Raw genomic sequence first — 22645 nt, 5'->3', positions numbered from 1 at the left:
TCCATTGGTGAGCAAGTGATGTAATGCTACATTTCTCCAAATCTGTTCTGATAAAGAAACAAACTCATCTACATCTTGGATGTCATGAGGAAAATTTTCATTTTTTTGGTGAACTATTCCTTTTAAATAGTCATAATTTTCTCACCCTCGTGCCGTTCCAAACTCATATTACTTCTATTTTTTGTGATAAACACAAAATGAAAGACACATGGCTGAGTAAATGATGATTTTTCACTTTTTGGTTCAACTCCTTCCTTCTTCCTTTCTTCTGTGAATATTTTCATATAAACACTCACTGCAAACACGTTTCTATAGACACCCAGTCTACTGTGTCTGAAGTTTAAAAAACCCTGCCTCATTACTTTGCTAAAATGTTATGACAAAGGAAACGTGAAACTCGGTTTGTATATAATCAGGCCTAAATGACCCTGAGTAAGTGATATTTTTAATAGTCTCATGCACATTTTATGGCTGTATCACATTCAAAGTGGTTTGGCAAATAATATAATTGTATGCATACATAATAATCTGACGTGTGGAAAAAGAGCAGCAGCGTTTGAAAAACAGCTCGGTAGCAACAGTTATAACACACGATGATTGAATGCTGAAAGACTTGCGTTGTTCCTTGGTGACTAATGGCGAGTTTTTGTGCTGTTCAAAACAGCAAAGAGCTGATTGGTCAGAGCAAGTTTGCGAGTCCTGACCGCAACCTTGTCATCTCGTGGATGAAACGTACATAAGCGTCACACAGTCATCTAGAAAACATTATTTTACTGCATGATGAGCTTTAACCTTGTGTTTTATTGGATCTTATTTTCCATTGTGTATATGTGTAATATCCATTAGTAAAGTACATAAGAGTCCATGACATGCTATTCCTAACATGCTTTTTGGAGATGTGAAAAATAACAAAATAATGACTAATATATTTGTATGAAAAGACAACCCATCCTTAAATCGGCCCGCAGTTCTTCAACTAGTTCAAATCTGCCTTGTTCAAGTTTCGTTGTTCTAATTGGCTGGTATTTATCTCTCAAAAACAAAGCTGGACCTTATCAAACCTGGTCCCAGGCGCTGTGGCAGAATATTACTATATCTGCCTGTGTTTGCTTTGCTTTTATCCAGTATATTTTGCAACAAGCCCGAGCCCTCTTCATTCTCATAAAGGCGACTGAAAAGGCTCTTTGTCTGGGCCTTTGAACACCTGGAGGGAGTTATCTTAGGATGACTGGTCCATGGTCAGTCCGTATCGAGCTCATGGCCGGAAGCCACTGCATTCACCCGCTCACAAGACGCTGGCCTTTAGTCAGCAGCACTGATATCCCATCAGCTCAGTTAATGCCACTGCAGAGATTCCACTGTGATGACTTTCTTTATAAATGTCAATAAATTTTATTAAATAGTTAATTTGATTTCTCTTAATACAAATTATTAATAGATTACCTTATTTTATTTTATTTTTAATATCTGTGGACTAGCAAATTAGTTATTTACATTTTTTAATAAACTTTACTTATTTTATTCATATTTGTGGGAAAAGTAATGAACTATATATTTGTATTTATTAAATAATTTGTTATTCATATTTGTTGGCAAGATAATGAACTAGCCATTTGCATTCATTAATGAACTTTTACATATTAATTTGTGGGTAAATTAATGGAATATATTTTTACATTTATTTTTTATTCATATTTGTGGGCAGATTAATGAACTATATATTTACATTTCTAAATTTGTTATTCATATTTTTTGGCAAGTTAATCAAATAGATGTTTAATTTTATTAAATAATTACTCATTTTCTATAATGAATTAGATATTTACATTTATTTATTTTTTTATTACATTTTATTTATATTTGTGGGCAAGTTAATGAACTAGATATATTTAATGAACTAGAGATATACATTTATTCATTTTTTACAAATGTTAAATAAAGTTAAATAAATATTTACTTAGTTAATTATTTTCCACTTCTTTTTATTCATATCTGTAATTAACTAGAAATGTACATATATGTTCTGGTTCTTGTTCATGCAAAACTTTACACCTTAGTGGTAGTGTATTCTGGGTGATTGCCAGAGTGTTTCTGTGTGGTTACTAGGGTGTACTAGGGTTGGTTGCTAAGGTGTTATGGATGGTTGCTAAGCGGTTGCTTACTGGCCCAAGTCAAAAGGCCTCATTCCTAAGTCTCTATAATTTTTTGGACCCTTATGGCCTGGATCCTTCGTCTAATGTTTTGCCTGTTTTATCAAACACCAAGCGAACGAATGATAAAACCAACAGCTTATGTAAATCCAACGGCTTTTAAAAAGTAATAGCAAGCCTCACAGTTAGATGTACCATTCATGTCCATGGTGTGAAATTGGCTCTAACTTAATGCTTTGGGTTAGGGCTTTGTTCAAATAACTGACATGCAAGAGTAATTAATGCATACAGAAAATAAATGATAATAGAGTGTAAAATATCGTTGCATAATTCATTTTTATTTTTGCTTTAAAAGTATGGAACCTTGTTTCCACCACTGAATAAAAATTCAAAAAGGTAATTTCACGTTTTTATCTCGCAATATATGATATAAACTCAGTTACAAAGTCAGATTTGTGAGATATACGCTTATTCATTGTGAAATAAACTTGCAAATATGTGTTCTAAAGTCAGATTTATAAGATACAAACTCATTTTCTCAGAATTATTAGATATAAACTCGCAACTGCAAGAATAAAGTCCTCCATAGGAAACCTATGTTAAATGATATAAAACATGTCTATTTTCTTGAGCTGGAGCACCTGTTCTCTGTAGCTAAATCTCTATGTTCTTGTGTCGCTTTGGTTCATCAGTGCTTAAGCGTTTCTATTGAGATGTGTTTTGGGAAGTGTCTGCAGAGTCATGTGCTTTCTTTGAGGATGCAGTCATTGCAATTAGCCGGGTAATGCTGCTAAACGGTGCTGAAGCCTGGAGAGGGGAAGAGACTTGACCTTCATTTAAAAGGTGTGGAACGCCAATTAACCGGAGCACCCAAGCTTGGAGGATGAGGGCACCTGCCTCTGCTTTCCCACGATTTCGCCCCGCATAATGCTTGTCAGCTGTTCTTGAAATGTGAAAGATCATTTTTCTATGAAGAAAAGTTTGCACTACTTTATGTCCTTGCGATTAGCAACTCAGTTTGTGCGTTTCAGGTTTTAGTGCATGTTTTTCCACTGCGACTTTCCCTTCCCAGAGCGTTCCTTCCCATACGCCCAATTTCTCTGAGCCTTGCCCTCATTAGGAAGTGTTTAGAAACCTGCTGAAGTGAGAAATGGGCCCGCGAGAGCTCGTTGTCCTAATTAAACTTTGACAAGAAGAGTGACAAGAAGCAATGGAGGGAAAACAATGGCAACAGTGTCTGGGTATGAGCCCAAAGCTGGGAAAGTCTTTGTCCCGCCGAACAAAAGCATTTGTTTGGATGTATTCAACTCCACTCAACTTCACCAGGCCCAGGTGCAAAAACCAACTTCGTGATGAACATCAGAACGCATCACACCTTGGCCCATCTGATGCCCGGACTGCCGTCGCTTCAAATCCGTCACTCCGCCAGCAGATCAAAGCCATTTAAATATTGCCGGACAATTAATTCACTCTCATTAACTCCAGTGCCTGACATAAAGACACAGCCAATCGTGTTGGGTTTCAGAGGCGAGCGGGTGGAATGAGGCTTTTGAAGAGTCTAAAACATTCCCAAACCACAGCCTTTTTCCAAGTTTGATCTCCTAAAACTTCATCACCAAAACTCGTATCTGGAAAACAGCATGTTTTGTGTTTGAGAGACTGATTCACTGGCAGGTGGGACGGAGACTGTGTTTGTCATGGTAGGCGGAGTGCACACTTGCCCAAAGGGGGAGGACCTTTAAAAGTTCTTATAAAGTGTGCTGGATGGAGTGAACAGTGATCTGTGATCTTCATTTCTCACTGCGACTACGCTGCAATGGCACAGAACGGGACTATAGAGAACGGGCTCGCTCGAAACGCATCCCCTCCACCTCTGCCTCAACCTGTGAAAATATCTGAGATTAAACACACTAAGGTAAGAGCTTGTCTTCAGCTTTTAAATGCAAACAAATACCAGAGCGAGTGGAGTTTTAGTCTGATTTGTCCTTTAGTCTTTTTCAATGACATTTATAAGAAACTTTAGGCAGTTACTAATAAAAAATAAAGCATTTTAGAGCCTGGTGTCATTTAAGTTTTTATAGGCCTAGTTCTTTAGAAAAAAATGTTCTGGTGTGTTAAAGAGCCAAAACAAAAGTAATGCACTGATTTAAGGAACATATTTTGACAACTGTACATTATCTTTAAGAAGTGATTTTTTTTTTTTTTTATATAAAAGGGTTCAAATGGTTAAAGGGTTTTTAAATGAGGGATACATACATAATATTTACATTTATTATTTATTTTTTTATTCATATTTGTGCACATGGTAAGGAGCTAGTTATGTACATTTATTATTTCATTTTTACCTCATTTTTATTTATATTTGTGGGAAAGTTAATGAACTATATATTTACATTAGTTCATATTTTACATTATTTTTATTCATATTTAAAGAAGATATTTGTATTTATTATTTTTTATTTATATTCGTAGACAAGTTAATGAACTAGATAAGTGTTAACTGTAATAGGAAACCAGTTTCACTGTAGTCTAACTGTATTTGTTGCAGATTTTTATCAATAATGAATGGCACATGTCAATCAAAGGAAAGAAGTTTCCTACGATCAACCCCGCAACAGGTGTCAAAATCTGCGAAGTCGAGGAGGCAGATAAAGTAAGATGAATTGATAGAATTGTGATAAATCACCATCACAATTAATGGTGAATTATGTTATTTAACATAATTCACCATTAAATAATTATTAATTAATAATAAAGTCATCTGCAATTTCACTTTCAGACAGTTAATAAGAATCGCTTCACCTGTGATGTGGTTGTGGTTGTGGTGAGTGTCTTCTAAAGTGTTGGTGTGATTGTCCTCCAGGCTGATGTGGATGAGGCGGTGAGAGCTGCCAGAGCGGCCGGCCAGAGAGGCTCGGAGTGGCGGCGGATGGACGCGTCGAGCCGCGGCCGGTTACTGCACAGACTCGCGGATCTGCTGGAGCGAGAGCGCGCTGTGCTCGCAGTGAGTCTGCCTCGACTTAGAGCAGCGATTACTTAGAACGACGCGGCAGCGATTTCTACGCCAAATTCGCGTCGCTACTCATTTGCTTAAAGTTTCGTTGTATCCGCCTTATTTTTAACTTTAATGTTTTGCACGAGGCTTCCGGTGACATTCGCTAGTTATTAAGGCTACAAAAAACACTCCATGTCGAACTCTCAAACTGATAGCCTATTTTTTATCATAGGATTTTTTATTCATTATCATATTCAAGGACACACTGGGTTATAGCGCAAATAGTTTTAATTTTAGCTATTTTTTTAATCCTCTAGTTATTTACCTACACAAATGGGAAATTATGTCAACGCAGGGTAGCCTATAAAGTTAGTTCCATTATAGGTCTTTTAATGCTTCTTACCTTTTCTGTTTTTCCTGTTTTCCAAGTTGTTGTTATATAATCTACGAAGAAATAACATTTGACTTGTTTGTAATTTATATGGCCATTTATATGGTTCTCCATCTCCAGTAGGCTACATTTGAACGTATATCTTAATTTACTGAGTCATTTCCCTCCAACCACCACATCATGACTTAAAAGACAACAACGTTAATATCCAAATGATCATTGTTCCAAGAATATTAAACTTAACGCAACAACATAATCCCTATAGGAATAAAAGTGAAGTGACATACTGCCAAGTATAGTGACCCATACTCGGAATTCGTGCTCTGCATTTAACCCATCCAACGTGCACACACACACACAGCAGTGAACACACACACACCGTGAACACACACCCGGAGCAGTGGGCAGCCATTTATGCTGCGGCGCCCGGGGAGCAGTTGGGGGTTCGGTGCCTTGCTCAAGGGCACCTCAGTCGTGGTATTGAGGGTGGAGAGAGCGCTGGACATTCACTCCCCCACCTACAATCCCTGCCGGCCCAAGACTTGGATTACGAGTCCAACTCTCTAACCATTAGGCCACGACTTCCCACAGAATAAAGTCATGAATACAAGCCATCTCTTGTTTAATATGTATTTTCCTGGGCATATTATAGGCCTACAACCAAAGTCCCTTCTGTAGTCTTTGATACAACATACATTTACGCCATAATTACGCCAGCAATAAATTAAGAAGAAGAAGAATAATGCAAAAAGTCACGAGTCATAATGCACAGCCAGCACCAAACGGACAGAATGACAAAACTCAAAACTGAAGTGTCACCATTTCGAATTAAACAATTATTTGTAACGACCCCAAAGCTGATGCAAAAAAGTTAGTTAAATGTTTACGCTTTGTAGAGTAAAGCACCTGCAGTTCAAGCATTTTCTTAGTATCTAATTAGTAAAAAAAAAAAAAAACTTTGATTCTCGAACTTATTCTTTTTAAGTATAGATGCTGTTGTCACCAGGAATTTTTTTACCCTGCAAGCACCAATCTGGAAGCCAGAAAGCCAGAAAGCACGGAAGTGTGAAAAAGGCTAATTAATCGTAAGAAAATGGCGAACTTCTGTGTTGCAGAAGAGTAATACAAATTTTGCTGTATTTTCAATCCAGAATTCATTACCTTCAAGGCAAATTTGTGTTTTCTGTGTGCTGTTTGTGCATATTGGCATGTGTGTTAAGATGAACATTGAAAAAATTAGACTATAATACACAACAACGGTATGGACAACTAGCATACCTCAAAACACCAAATTAGGATACACATTCTTGTTTATACAAAACAAATAATCATACGCTGTTTTAAACAATACAAGTATAACAAAGTGTCTTTATATCAGGATTTGAAAGTGAAAAAGTGAAAGTGACGTGACATACGGCCAAGTATGTATGGCCATACTCTGAATTCATGCTCTGTATTTATCCCATCCAAAGTACACACAAACAGCAGTGAACACACACACACACACACACACACACACACGCACACACACCATGAACATTGTATTACTCTTCTGCAACACCCGGAGCAGTGGGCAGCCATTTATGCTGCGGCGCCCGGGGAGCAGTTGGGGTTTCGGTGCCTTGCTCAAGGGCACCTCAGTCGTGGTATTGAGGGTGGAGAGAGCGCTGTACATTCACTCCCCCCACCTACAATCCCTGCCGGCCGGAGACTCGAACCCGCAACCTTTGGATTACAAGTCCGACTCTCTAACCATTAGGCCACGACTTCCCATTTAGCTATACAGTTGCTCATGTCAACAACCCTTATTTAAAAATGGCTTCAGATCAATTCAAATCTCTGTTAAATTTAAGAGTCTTCCTGTAAACACTTCAGTCAGAATATATGAACCAATTATGCTCAATCAGAATAAAATTGCAGATCGTAAAATTAGCACATTAAATTTTACACAAAACAGTCGTATGAAACTGCACAATTGCTGCTTCATTATAATGGCTGCGCTCTGTTTTTAGTCACTTCACACTTTCGCAGTGTCGATAAGCTGTCACGCCTGTCTGAATGCATTCATCAAACACTACCGCAAGTGCGGGCGTTGACACGGTGTTCTGATTTTCTGAAGTCTTGTCAATTAAAACATCAAAAGCACAATCATATTTTAGGATTTAGATGCTTTTGAGAAAGCAACTTGTTTGTTTTCATGTATTTTTTGAGTTGTAAGCAAGTTTTCTAGTAAGCATCTGTGAATATCTATCTATCTATCTATCTATCTATCTATCTATCTATCTATCTATCTATCAAAACGTATTGTTTTCTTTGGTCACATTGTTGTTTGTTTCTCGGTACAGTATCACAATGCTTCGGTTTTACATAATTAAAGCCTAGCTTGAGTTGGTTTTCATCCTGTTCAACTGCCAGATCATATTAGTTACCGCATTTGCGATTGAAATTTTACAGATGTGAGTGAAGTAATGTTTTTAGATTGCAAGTGATTGCTAATTGCAAACATGTCTTGTGATTCTGGAGTATAATTTCAATAACTCAGAGCACTGCGTAAGGAAATATAGAACAGATTTGGAGATAGAGAGGTTAAAGTGATCTCTTTCTTATACTGCACTGCTTTGTTGTTATTAAGCCACTTACAGGGCTTTTTACAGTCGTGCATTAAATACAAGGGACGGATCAAATGTAATACATGCGCATTTCACAATTACACTCATGCAGTTTTGGATGTTTCCCACGCAAATAGATTCAAGTACAGAAATGCAAAACACACCCAGCAATCTAGTATGATTCATTTTGGGAGGCTGTCAGTAGCTTGAGATGTCAGATTGATCATGCTTTAGAACTATAATCGTATTTTATGTAATCTTGTTTTGTGCACCGTAATCGAACCATTCCAGCGCTGATGGGCAGCGTCCCATATTACAGCTCTCATGAGTGTAAACTCTGCCAAGTTTTCAGCCAGCTGCTTTCTTACCCACATACTTTTTTTCCCCTCACATTGACATTGTCTTTATTGTTGGGGGGCAGCAGAATTTATTATTGGCGTTATTGTTTCATTTCTGGCCCTACTAACTCATTAAAATCTTGGTATCCTCTGACATTAATAAAAAAGTTGTTTTGTATCAAATTTGTAGCTCTCGAAATGAGCATGCTTTTCGAAAATGCACAATAAAAATGCCTGTTTGAAACAGATTGCTAATAAAATCATAACTTTATGCTTTTATGCTCTCAGAATGGGTTTGCAGTAGATGAACCGAATGCTTTCTTGTTTCTAGACTCTAGAGTCGTGGGACACTGGCAAACCCTTCCTGCATGCGTTCTTTGTCGATCTGGACGGCAGCATTAAGACCCTGAGATATTACGCCGGCTGGACGGACAAGATTCATGGGAAAACCATGCCAGTCGGTGAGTATTAAAGCCAGTTGAATGGATCACTTTGTCACTTTTCAGTCAAATCAGATGATTCATTTAGTGCTGTGATTGAACATGTGAACCAGAGCTCAGCGAATCTCAATTTAATAATTAGTTTATTTTCAAATAATGAGATTGAATTTGAATTTAGTTGGTGATGCACCACAGGATGTAAAATTGGAATTTTATTTTGAATTCTGGGAAATTAAGAGATTGTAGATTTAATTAAATATTGCAAAATATGTCTAAATGAAATACAATTTTCTGGCATTTAAAAAATCCAATGTTTTTGGAAATACGAAGTTTGCATGTTTATGCATAATTAATAATGGCCTGAAGTGAATTATTTAAAAAAAAAAAAAAAAATACTTACAAGCAGGTATACACTACCGTACAAACGTTTAGGGTTGGTGAGATGAGTTGGTGATGCTCTTATGCTCACCAAGGCTGCATTTATTTTGATAAAAAACAAAACAAACATTGTGAAATATTATTATAATTTCAAATACCTGCTTTCTATTGCTGTATATTGTAAAATGTAATTTATTTCTGTGATGCAAAGCTGAATTTTCAGCATCATTACTCCAGTCTTCAGTGTCACATAATCCTTCAGAAATCATTCTTGTATGCTGATTTGCTGCTCAAGAAATATTTATTAATATTAATTATTATTAATGTTTTTGTGGAAACTGAGATACATTTTAAAGGATTCTTTGATGAACAGAAAGTTCAGAAGAACCAAACATCTTACGGACCACAAACTTTTGAATGATAGTGTATGAATTAATTTAAATTTTAATTATACTTACTTAAAAGTGAAGTGTTTATTTTTTCATTGGTAAAACACTATTTTAAATTGAAGTAATTTGTAGGTTTTGGACTGGAAACCTATCTGGAAATTCATTATTTATGAAATTGCTATCTTTATCACTTTTAAATTTGAATGTAAGAATTCTGCTTTCTGTGTGCAACCGAATTCCGAATTTTCAATTTAAAAGTTCCTCTCAATTCAGCTCTGCTGTGAACGTAATAAACACATCCAAGCCAGCCAGTGTTTCCCAAGTCATCTTCCTCTTCATACGAGAGGTGAGTTAATGAGCATGAAAGGGTTGATGGGTTCCCTTCAGCCCTGGGTGGTATATCACCCCCCTCTCTAATTCTTCCTTTTCCCCCAGCATTCCTGCCACTCCAGGATACTCAATAGACAAAACATGCTTCCCTCCTTTCCCCTGATTAGATTCAAATAAAGCGTTAAAAGACGAAAGCCCTGGCACACAAAGGAAAAGGAAGAGGCTCTGATCCTAATCGCTGAGGTGCGACCACTGGTGCCGCAGATGAGTCGGAGTTCAGGGAATCAACAGCCAGATAGAATATCTCGCTCTTTTGAGGGCTGGAAAACGGTGCATGACTGAAGCCACTTTGAATTTCCCCATTGATAACAGCATACGCCAACTGCCTACTGCCCAACTCAAGTGTTTATTTGGAAAAATGTGTCGTTTACGGTTCATCGCATTGGGCGGAATTATAAAACCAATCTGGCTGTAGGGGATCTACAAATTCTATTACGTGGAGACTTATCTTGACTGGTGTTACGGGCGCCGCCATTGTGTATGTTCGCAAGAGAAAAGCAGAACGGAAAAAAGGCTGCGACACATGGAAGAATGTGTTGGTCTTCGGGTAGTTTATAACAGAAAAAAGTTACGTTTAGACCCGTGAGAGACATTGGAACTGCGTGATGCTGCTTTAAAGTGTCTGATTGTGCTAACGAGACAGTTATTGAAAGCAACAGAACGAGTTTTCTTCATGTTTGCACATGAAGCTGTGAAAAAGGCCTGCTAATGGTTTGTAAGTTATTCGCCGTAGGAGTTGAATATTCTCGTGTTTTCTTTGTATCTACATTCAGGTTTGTTTCATTTGTTCAAACGAACTTGGAAAGCAGTAAGTGCTGTTACTGGTCGTGTGAAGAGGATTCGCTCAGTTGTTGGATAGGGCCGTGTATTGTTCGTCTTCTCAATATGCCTTCGTTAGCTGGGATTGCGGCCTCTTGAGATCAAGCTGCCTTTGTCAGGATCTCGGGGACAATCGCTGGGAGTTATTGAGTAAAGAGACATTACCCTGCCATCCACGGGACGTCATTCAACACCTCATCCAGTAGTGATGTGCACTATTTTTCTCTTTTTCTACTTGAACACTGGTAAGCAAACTGCTGTTTTCTCTCAGTGAGTAATCAGAACTGAACTGCTGAATAATACAACTATCATTTCTGGAACTGAGTAGTGAGCTTTCCTGGAAAGGGGTTCATAGACTTTCTTCTGTGTGCATTTGTGAACTTTTTGATACTATAGCACGAGAATGGACAGAGTCTAACTTTTCCCTTCTTTTTCCTGGATTTCTTATTTTTGAATTGGACTTTGAACTTTTTGAACAGAATTGAAGTGAACTTTGAAGTGAACCAACTTTGAAATGTCCACGTAAAATTACACTTGTGGAACTGTGTTGTTAAAAAGAAGACGCTGATTGCCATTTTGTTGGTTGAGACTGAATTGAAACTGACACAAATTTGTTGATTTTCTACTTTTTATTTTTTTTCACTTATTTCATTCAAAGTTGATTGAACTTGTAATTGATTCTCTCCTTTTGTAAAAGAAAACCACAAAACCTATCGAAATTCAGTTACATAAACATTTTATTAGCGAAGTCAAAGGTGTTTGTTGCTTTGAGTCGCTTATACTAAGGAGTGGGGGCTTCTTACCTGTCCTGTTAGATCTGGGGAGGGTGGGTTTTTGCAGACAGTTACATTTATTCCTAAGTTTCTGCACACACATGCACTTCAGGTGGCCGCCATGTATTAAATGAATCCTGAAGCCCACCTCATCATATCTGGAGTATTTATATATATTGCAACACGATAGGCACAACATACAAGTGACACTTGTACAAAGACTAAAAGCATTGTGTGGGGGGACTAGCATCCTATTTCTCACTCAGTCTTCCTTAGTTAAGTGCTTAATATTTCCCCCACAAGGCGGTGGCATATTCCCCTCCGCCACATATTGGCGTCACGAACAGGATAAATTCCTGATTTAGTGCACATTATTGGTCCTTGAGTTGGCGCTATGGCTGAACTGGAGGAATTAAACAGACAGTTTGAAGAGATGCAAAGGCGGTTCGGTGAGCAGACAGCAATGTTAGAGCAAGCCAGAGCCGAACAGAGAGAAGCACTTTCTCTTGCTCTAGCCGTCTAGAGTTCCTGATGCTGATGGCGTATTGAAGGAACAGCTTGTGTTAGGCCTCAAAGATGATTCGCTACGGCGTGAAATGAAGAGGAGAGTTAAAGCCGAGAAGGACCTGACATTCATCCAGTTTATGCAGGAAGCTATTACTTGGTCGGAAGAGGAAGAGGTGCAAGTTCCAAGCAATTTGAGAACCAGTACTCGTTTATGCGGTGTTGTTCATGCTACCACTGCAACAGAGAGCTCTTCAGCCCCTCTCACCCTGGAGTCACTTCACGAAGCTGTTCAACAGATAGCTGCCTGACAAGAAGAACTGTTTCAGATGGTAAACGGCAAAGAAAAAAAGAAACCTCTTGCGAAGGAAAGCAAGACAAAAAGTGCACCTTTAAAAGATAGTGAAGGAAGATACATCTGCTATACGTGTGGTAAGCCAGGGCACACAAGCCGACATTGTCCTCAGAGCAGAGAAAATTCAAGTAGAGTGCAACCTTACACAGCAGAGATGGAAAAGACAGCTGACTGAGACACTTCAGTGTTAGAGAGCCCAGGTCCATCCATTATTAGAAGTCATACTACAGATTGTAATACAGAGAATGTTTCGAAGTCCCTTTGTGAAAGTGCTTTTGGAGACTGCCTGACCATTGAAGTGAAAATTGCAGGTATCAGTACTATCTGTCTCTTGGACACAGGGTCAGAAGTGACTACTATCACAGAGTCACATTTTAAGCATAACTTTGGAGAAGTTGTGCTGTCGTCTGCCAACTGGGTCCGTCTTACAGCAGCAAATGGCCTAGACATTCCCATCATAGGATGTCTGGAAGCAGACATAGAGTGTATGGGGAAGACATTGCATGGAAAATGCGTGTTTGTGATCAAAGAGAGTGAATCCAGTGGGACTGAGTTGAAAGGATTGCCTGGCATTGATCTTAAAGATCTATTCATGACCACTGAAGACATGAAGAAGATGGACAGGTATAGTCATGGTTTCAAGGAGGCCAAGGTCCAGCGAGTGTTGGCTAACATTAAGATGCAGAATGAGGCTCTGAGCTGTAGTGACAAGACTGGCTTCGTGAAGGTTGCTGGGAAGCAAGCAATCACTATTCCTCCATTCAGTGAACGTGGAAGGATGCTGCAGAATACCACCAAAAGTAAGTTGTCAAGTGTTGGTGGAGGCCTCGTCAGATGTCAGCTTGCCTAAGAGTATTCTGATCGTACTGTACTCGCCAAGACAGCCGATGGTAAAGTCCCAGTCAGAGTGTTGAATTCTAGTGAAAAGCCCGTAAAACTCCCACCACGATGTAGGATCGCTGCGCTGTCCAAGCCACAGGAAGTTGTGCTAAAAGAGCTTGTCGAGTTTGAGGAGAAGGAGGGTGCTTTGCATGTTAAGGCTGTGCAGCAATGTCTGGTGAAAGTGGAGGTAAGCGCCACAGAGCAGTTGCCGGTTCCAGTGCACATTACTTTAGAGAACCTCACAGAAACTCAACGTCGCAAACTTCAGGACCTACTGGTAAAGCACAGTGATGTGTTTTCAAAGAACGATTATGACTTCGGTTATATGACTGTCGTCACACATAGTGTCCCAACAGGAGATGCTCCTCCTATTAAGCAAAGACATCGTAGAATCCCACCTCAGGTGTTTCAGGAAGTGAAAAAACATGTTCAAGGGTTGGTGTCTCAAGGTATTCTCAGAGAAAGCTGTAGTCCGTGGTCATCTCCAGCTGTGATTGTGATTAAGAATGATGGCAGCGTACGTTTTTGCTGCGACTACAGAAAGCTGAACTGTAAAGATGCTTATCCTCTCCCTTGCGTGGAGGAATCGCTGGATGCCTTGAGAAATGCGCAGCTGTTCTCCACCCTTGATCTTACTTCCGGCTATTTCCAAGTGGCAATGAGTGAGGAGGATAGAGCAAAGACAGCGGTCACCACTCCCTTCGGACTGTTTGAATGGACCAGGATGCCATTCGGACTTTGCAATGCTCCTGCGACATTTCAGCATCTGATGGGAGTGGTACTCGGTGATCTAACATTTGACATATTGCTCATCTACCTTGATGACATTATCATCTTTTCAAAAGACTTCGAAAGCCATTGTCAAAGGCTGGAAATTGTGTTCCACCTATTAAGACAGCATGGTTTGAAACTAAAAACCAGCAAGTGCTTCCTTTTGAAACCCGAAGTGAAATTCTTGGCTCACTTAATTTCCTCCCAGGGAATAAAGGTGGATGGAGAGAAAACTTGGGCATTGGAATCCTGGCGTGCACCCATGAATGTCAAAGAGCTGAGACAAGTCCTTGGATTCATTAGTTATTACCGGAGATTTGTTCCTGGCTTTGCTCAGTTAGCCCGCCCTCTTTATGCCCTGGTTGGTAAGGGAGGGAAGGGGAAAATCGTGGAACCTCTTAACTGGACAACAGAGTGTCAAACTGCAGTAGATAAACTCAATCAAGTTCAAGTTCAAGTTGAGCTTTATTGTCATTCCGCTACATGTGGGGACATACAGTGGAACGAAATGTCGTGTCTCGCAGGACCACGGTGCTACATAAATACAGACATACAACAATGAAGTAAAAAACACTATAAACCTATACACTACTAACCTACTGACAGATTTAACTATAAGTATACTATATGTAAGTATTTACCCTATACAAACTAAAAGAATAAAGGATAAAAAATACAACTATACGAATGCTTCACATAAATATTACCCTATACAAACTAAAAAATAAAAGATAAAAAATACAAACTATACAAATGCTTCACAAATACTGTACATGTGCAAAGAGAGACATTTGAGTCAGCAGCTGGTTGGGGAACAGTGCAGGATGATTTGTAGTGCATGAGCATGTAAACATACTGTGACGAGTCGGCTGCCTCCCCCCTTTCTATCATCACCACCCCGTCTCGTATTCGCCGCCCTTCACCAGGCTCCCGATGGGAGTGGGTGTGTGAGAGAGGAGGGGCGCTGAACACGCAGGGCTGGCGGCGTGTGATGAGGCGCACCTGACGTGAATAGAGCCTCATCACCGCCGCCGTTTAAATGCCGAGCGCGCCTCTCCTCGGGAGACCGGTCTCTTCCCCCGTGCATGCACGCTGGTGTCCTCGTGGGTCCAGGAAGGGCGCGTTGAGGGATCTCCTGCCGCCACCAGAGACGCGAGCCGCCGGACCCGCAGTCCAGATGACGCCGCACTCGTGATACGGCCGACGGGCCAGGAGGAGAAGTGCCGCGGCCAGCTGAGGACGAAGCCGCGAGCGGAAGCCGCCGCCCCTAGCGCCCCGGACCAGGAGGGGAGCGCGTGCGGCCACCGGACTCCGCCCCTTCCCTGGACCCTTCCCTTCTGAACACTGCCCTCCTTCACTAGCCCCGCAGCACGACGAGGACACCAGATCCCTGTTTATTTTGGACACTTTTCCCCCTTTGGACACTTTATTTTAATATTTTGTTTAATAAAAACCTCTCCGAGGCTTGACGCCACGCCCACTGTGTCTGGCGTTTGCTCCTCCCGCCACAATACATATATTGCTGAGTCTTTTGTGAGATTGTGCACACGCAGCAGTGTGTGTAAGTGTCCATAGTGTACATAGTGTAAAGTGTAAAGTGTCCATAGTGTAAAGTGTCCATAGTGCACATAGAGGAGAGTGTGTTACTACAGGTGGTTTGTACAGGCCCACTCACCTGTGTGTAGCACACTTTGAATTGCACAAAAAAAAAAAAAAAAATTAAAGTTCCATACAGTTTTTCTTTGGTGTGGTAAGGTTTGGGGTGGGGGGTGGTCCATGTTTCAGGAGGTAGGGGTTTGCATGGGGTTTCAGAGGGGGGCGGGGTGGTTTGAGTTCAGGGCTCTCACAGCCTGGGGGAAAAAGCTGTTGAGCAGTCTGGCGGAGCGGGCTCTGATGCTCCGGTACCGTCTTCCTGATGGTAGGAGCTGGAAGAGACTGTGGGAGGGATGGGTGGAGTCCTTCACGATGCTGTTGGTTTGCTGGAGCCTTGTGTAAGGAAGATGTCCAGGATGGAGGGGAGAGGGGCACCGATGATCTTTGCAGCTGTGTTCACTGTCCGCTGGAGGGTCTTGCGGTCAGCAGCACTGCAGTTCCCGTACCAGACAGTGATGCAGCTGGTCAGCACACTCTCAATGGTGCCTCTGTAGAATGTGGTGAGGATGGGTGGAGGGAGACTTGCTCTTTTCAGCCAGCGGAGAAAGTGTAGGCGCTGTTGTGCCTTTTTGGAGAGTGACATGGTGTTGGTGGTCCAGGTGAGATCCTCTGTGATGTGCACCCCCAGGAATTTAGTGCTGCTGACTCTCTCCACAGTCGAGCTGTCGATGGTCAGTGGAGGGTGGTCAACGGAGTTTCTTCTGAAGTCCATCACAACCTCCTTTGTCTTCTCCACATTGAGGGACAGATTGTTTGTGCCACACCATTCAGCCAGCTGTGCCACTTCCTCTCTGTAGTGCGTTTCATCATTGTTGCTGATGAGACCTACCACTGTTGTGTCATCAGCAAACTTGATGATGTGGTTGGAGCTGAACTTGGCAGTGCAGTCGTGGGTCAGCAGTGTGAAGAGCAGCGGGCTAAGCACACAGCCTTGTGGGGCACCTGTGCTCAGTGTTGTAGTGCTCGAGGTGTTGTTGCCAACACGGACTGACTGAGGTCTTCCAGTTAGAAAGTCCAGGATCCAGTTACAAAGGGAATTGTTAAGGCCCAGCAGGTTTAGCTTATTTATGAGCTGTTGTGGGATTATTGTGTTGAATGCCGAGCTGAAGTCAATGAACAGCATTCTAACATAGGAGTCTTTATTTTCTAGGTGGGTAAGAGCCGGGTGGAGGAAATTGCATCGTCCGTAGAGCGGTTTGGACGGTATGCAAACTGGAGCGGGTCGAGTGTGTTGTGGAGGCTGGTTTTAATGTTATGCATGACTAGCCTCTCAAAGCACTTCATCATGATTGGAGTCAGTGCTATGGGACGGTAGTCATTGAGACAGGACACAGGTGATTTCTTTGGTACCGGTATGATTGTTGTGGATTTGAGACATGTGGGGACGACTGCCTGGCTCAGCGAGGTGTTGAAGATATCTGTTAGGACATCTGTCAGCTGTGCAGCACAGTCTCTCAGAACACGGCCAGGTATGTTGTCAGGACCCGCAGCCTTGCGTGGGTTAATCCTAGATAGGGTCTTCCTTACGTCGGCTGGAGACAGACAGAGCGCCCGGTCATTGGGAGGTGTGGGCAGTTTTTGTGCAGGTGTGTCATTCTGCATTTCAAACCGTGAATAAAAGTGGTTGAGTGCATCGGGGAGGGATGTGTCCTCATCACAGGCCTGTGGCGGGGGCTTGTAGTCAGTGATGGTCTGAATGGCTTGCCACAGGCTCCGTGTGTCTCTGCTGTCTGTGAAGTGGTTGTTGATTTTTACTGTCTTGGATTATACTGTCTTGGAGGAATCTGTGGGAGGATATGAAAATGTCCTAGTCTTAACTGACATGTTTACTCGTTTCACGGTGGCAGTGCCAACCAGAAATCAGACTGCCCACACCACAGCAAAAGCCCTTGTGCAGAATTGGTTTATCCACAATGGCTGTCCTGCACGACTACATTCCGACCAAGGTCGATGTTTCGAAGCCAATATCATCAAAGAACTTTGTAAAGTCTATGGAATCGGAAAGAGTCGCATAACTCCGTATCACCCGCAGGGTAACTCCCAGTGCGAAAGATTTAATAGAACCATGCATGATATGCTAAGGACGTTACCCCCGGAAAAGAAAAAGAATTGGAAACAGTATCTACCCGAGTTGGTTATGGCATACAATAGCCGAATCCACACATCAACTGGCTATTCGCCATTCTACTTAATGTTCGGGAGGGATGCCAGAATGCCTATGGACCTCCTTAACGGGAGAGACTTGGAGGACAGTGGAGTTGACAATCTCGATGACTGGGTGAAAAACCATCATGACAGATTGAAGACCGCTGTTGAAGTAGCTAACTCTGCAGCACAGGAGGCTTCGAGACAAAGAAAAAGAACCTATAATCGTAGATCGTATGGTGCACTTATGAGACCTGGTGACCGTGTTCTGTTACGGAACCATTCACATAGGGGAAGGAATAAAATACAAGATCATTGGGAACCCTTGCCTTAGATTGTAGTGAAACAGAATCACTCAGACACTCCAGTTTACACAATTCGCCCAGAGAAAGGGGGCCCATGTAAAGTTGTACACAGGGATCAACTCAGGCATTGCACTTTTCAGTCACCCCTACCACCTCGTACATCTAGACATGAATCTAGAGCACAAACAGGTCAGGGACACAATTATTCAGAAGATCCAGATGTTCTTGCTGTCCCTGTTGTTACATTTGCACCTGCTACACCCACAGACACCCAAGGTAGAAGGGAAGGTGGGGATTAATCAGACATAGGTATCAGGGACCATGACAATGAAATGTCAGCAGATTCAGTAGATCAGTCTGTACTTGAGTCCGTAAATTCAGGTGGTTCTGAAGCTGAAAGTGAAAATGAAAGTATTCCTGAACCTAGACGTTCACAGCGTTCGAACAGAGGTACTTTACCTGTTAGGTATAGGACTGACAATGTTTTGAAATAAGCTTATGCAAAACTGAAGCTTTTGGAAGTTTCTTGTAAAGTGTATGTTTTTCAGTCTTACTAATTGAAAGCTTTTCATTGTTGTACTGATGTTTTTTTCTGTGGAAAAATGTTTACCTGCTATTCTCTGTATTTTATTTTTCAGGACTGAGTTGCTGAATGGAAGTCTGGTGGTATGGCAGGGTTTAGCAGGGGGGAATGTAGGGGATCTACAAATTCTATTACGTGGAGACTTATCTTGACTGGTGTTACGGGCGCCGCCATTGTGTGTGTTTGCAAGAGAAAAGCAGAACGGAAAAAAGGCTGCGACACATGGAAGAATATGTTGGTCTTTGGGTAGTTTATAACAGAAAAAAGTTACGTTTAGACCCGTGAGAGACATTGGAACTGCGTGATGTTGCTTTAAAGTGTCTGATTGTGCTAACGAGACAGTTATTGAAAGCAACAGAACGAGTTTTCTTCATGTTTGCACGTGAAGCTGTGAAAAAGGCCTGCTAGTGGTTTGTAAGTTATTCGCCGTAGGAGTTGAATATTCTCGTGTTTTCTTTGTATCTACATTCAGGTTTGTTTCATTTGTTCAAACGAACTTGGAACGCAGTAAGTGCTGTTACTGGTCGTGTGAAGAGGATTCGCTCAGTCGTTGGATAGGGCCGTATATTGTTCGTCTTCTCAATATGCCTTCGTTAGCTGGGATTGCGGCCTCTTGAGATCAAGCTGCCTTTGTCAGGATCTCGGGGACAATCGCTGGGAGTTATTGAGTAAAGAGACATTACCCTGCCATCCACGGGACGTCATTCAACACCTCATCCAGTAGTGATGTGCACTATTTTTCTCTTTTTCTACTTGAACATTGGTAAGCAAACTGCTGTTTTCTCTCAGTGAGTAATCAGAGCTGAACTGCTGAATAATACAACTATCGTTTCTGGAACTGAGTAGTGAGCTTTCCTGGAAAGGGGTTCATAGACTTTCTTCTGTGTGCATTTGTGAACTTTTTGATACTATAGCATGAGAATGGACAGAGTCTAACTTTTCCCTTCTTTTTCCTGGATTTCTTATTTTTGAATTGGACTTTGAACTTTTTGAACAGAATTGAAGTGAACTTTGAAGTGAATCAACTTTGAAATGTCCACGTATAATTACACTTGTGGAACTGTGTTGTTAAAAAGAAGACGCTGATTGCCATTTTGTTGGTTGAGACTGAATTGAAACTGACACAAATTTGTTGATTTGGTACTTTTTATTTTGTTTCACTTATTTCATTCAAAGTTGATTGAACTTGTAATTGATACTCTCCTTTTGTAAAAGAAAACCACAAAACCACAAATCGAAATTCAGTTACATAAACATTTTATTAGCGAAGTCAAAGGTGTTTGTTGCTTTGAGTCGCTTATACTAAGGAGTGGGGGCGTCTTACCTGTCCTGTTAGATCTGGGGAGGGTGGGTTTTTGCAGACAGTTACATTTATTCCTACGTTTCTGCACACACATGTACTTCAGGTGGCCGCCATGTATTAAATGAATCCTGAAGCCCACCTCACCATATCTGGAGTATTCATATATTGCAACACGATAGGCACAACTTACAAGTGACATTTGTACAAAGACTAAAGGCATTGTGTGGGGGGACTAGGGTCCTATTTCTCACTCAGTCTTCCTTAGTTAAGTGCTTAATATTTCCCCCACAATGCGGTGGCATATTCCCCTCCGCCACATGGCCAATTTGACATTTCCACCCGCAGCCAGAGGTGGATCGCTGCGTGGATGTTGCATTGGATGCTGACCAGATAAAGCTCTCTTTTCCATGTATATCTGACATTTGGTCGAGTTAAGCTTGTAAAGCCTGACATATGAAATAATAGCTCAAAAAATTAAATTTTTTTAAATGGGAAAGTTTATTGAATGCTTAGACAAAATGTGTTTTTTGTTGTTGTTGTTGTTGTTGCGTATCATATTGGATACATCAAGCTTTTATGGCTCATATAGTATGATATAGTGAGAATATATATATATTAAAAAAAACAGAGCATAAACAATTTGTTGCAGATGTTGATATGTATATGGTCAAAAAGTAAGATGAAATGCTTGTAATGCTTGTAATGTAAATCAATGAGATCTTTATAACAATATAACAAAATACTAAACTAAAATGCATATAAATTACAATATATTTCTCAGTAATATCTTAGTAAGATGATATTTAAATGCTTAGTTTTATGATCAAAGCTCTGTAGTTTCAAAATGTATAATTGTAATGCAATACAATGATGGTTGAGAGATGAAAAAATAAACGTTCCTTAAAAGCCTGATTATCGTATTTGATACTCACATTTGAAAAAATAAAAATAAAAAATGGCTTCAGTCCAGTAAATGTTCTTCTTGAAATATTACTACTAATATAAAAGTTATTCTTCTGTTTACTTTATAAAGATTATTAAAGATTTCACAGCAAAAAGAATGAAACATGAGCTGGAGTTTTTACAGTTACACTAAAAATATAATTGTTTTATTGTTAAAAAGCATAAACTCAGTCATTAAGCTAATTCAGTTCTTTGATTTAATTTCAGAGCTGTGGCTCCACATAAATGCATATTAAACCACAGATATCTTCTATTTTTTTGCTTCTCAACATTTCAGATTGCATTTTTTTTTTTTTTGTGCAGACAGATGAATTACAAACTTGCCTTGACGTTAGAAGTTGGAGGGCGAGACTTTATACAGTGTGGCTGAAATAAAACCTTTCTAGATGCCATGTAAATTTAACCTTTGATAAGCAGCACTGTCGGATCAGTTAGAAAGGGCCGTTGGCTGATCGCAGCCAGAGATGAGCATTGTGTGAGGGAGTCGTGAAGTCTGTAATCACCCCGACACACTGCGGCGTGGGGAAACACGAGAAGGTCAGGTCTCGGAGAGGCCAGCTGCGCTATTAACAGGTGTGGCTCCCAGGTATCCATGCACACTTATAAGAAATGTCACGCATGGACATTTGTTGTTTGGCTGTGGTTTTAATTGGATGACTTTCAGTACGTCTTATGAAGTTCACAACACCTAGCTGCCTGTTGTTTACATAGGCATCATCCTAACTAAAATGCAACAACATATATGACTAATTTGGACTGCTCTAAATAGACAGCAACTCGTACAAATTTCTGTGAAATTTAGCTTTAATATTTTGCTAAGATAATTCTGTAAATCTCTTATAAGCATCACAATATATCGCACACACTAACACTAAAAAATATAAATTTTAACGCATAAATACTAAAATATATGAATTAAATATATATATTTATCCATGACGTTAAATTTAATTAAAATATATACAAAAAGTTTAATCTAATACTTTTGTGTGAGCTACATATATATATATATATTTTTACTTTCTCGCAGCTAAAATAAATTTAAATGATTCAAATTAAAATTCTATCACTTATTTGACATTTTGCTGTTCAAAAGTTTGGGATTAATTACTTTTTTGCTTTTATTCAGCAAGGACCTATTAAATTAATTAAAAGTGACAGTAAAGACAAAATATTCTATTTAAAATAAATGCTGTCTGCATTTGATGTTTATATTCATCAAAGAATCCTCAAAAACCCTTAAAAATGATGCAGAAAATCTTATCGTTTGACACTGAAGACTGGAGTAATGATGCTGAAATTTCAGCTTTTATCACAGAAATAAATTACATTTTACAATATATGACAACAGAAAACAGTTATTTAAAATTATAAAAAATATTTCACAATATTACTGTTTTACTGTATTTTTGATTAAACAAATGCAGAAATTAATAGCACTCTCATGCTGTTCCAAACCTTTATTTTTTTATTATTTCCAATATCCACACTTCAGTTCACAGAGAAAAT

The 22645-nt window shown here is 40.1% G+C and overlaps 1 protein-coding gene across 1 annotated transcript in view; it reads left to right on the top strand.

Moving 5' to 3' along the window:
- Positions 1-3934: 3934 nt before the first annotated feature.
- The window catches only part of LOC306844919 (retinaldehyde dehydrogenase 3-like), a 35598-nt gene continuing 16887 nt past the window's right edge, over positions 3935-22645 (top strand). The window contains exons 1-4 of the mRNA XM_079377364.1: positions 3935-4065; positions 4699-4803; positions 5014-5154; positions 8815-8944. Coding sequence (XP_079233490.1) covers positions 3967-4065; positions 4699-4803; positions 5014-5154; positions 8815-8944 — 475 coding nt within the window. The 5' untranslated portion in view covers positions 3935-3966. The remainder of the gene's footprint in view (positions 4066-4698; positions 4804-5013; positions 5155-8814; positions 8945-22645) is intronic.

This window comes from Barbus barbus, assembly GCF_936440315.1.
Source record: "Barbus barbus genome assembly, chromosome: 1".
NCBI lineage: Eukaryota > Metazoa > Chordata > Actinopteri > Cypriniformes > Cyprinidae > Barbus > Barbus barbus.
The sequence above is the reverse complement of the archived record's forward strand: the minus strand, read 5'-3'. Positions and strand labels throughout refer to the sequence as shown.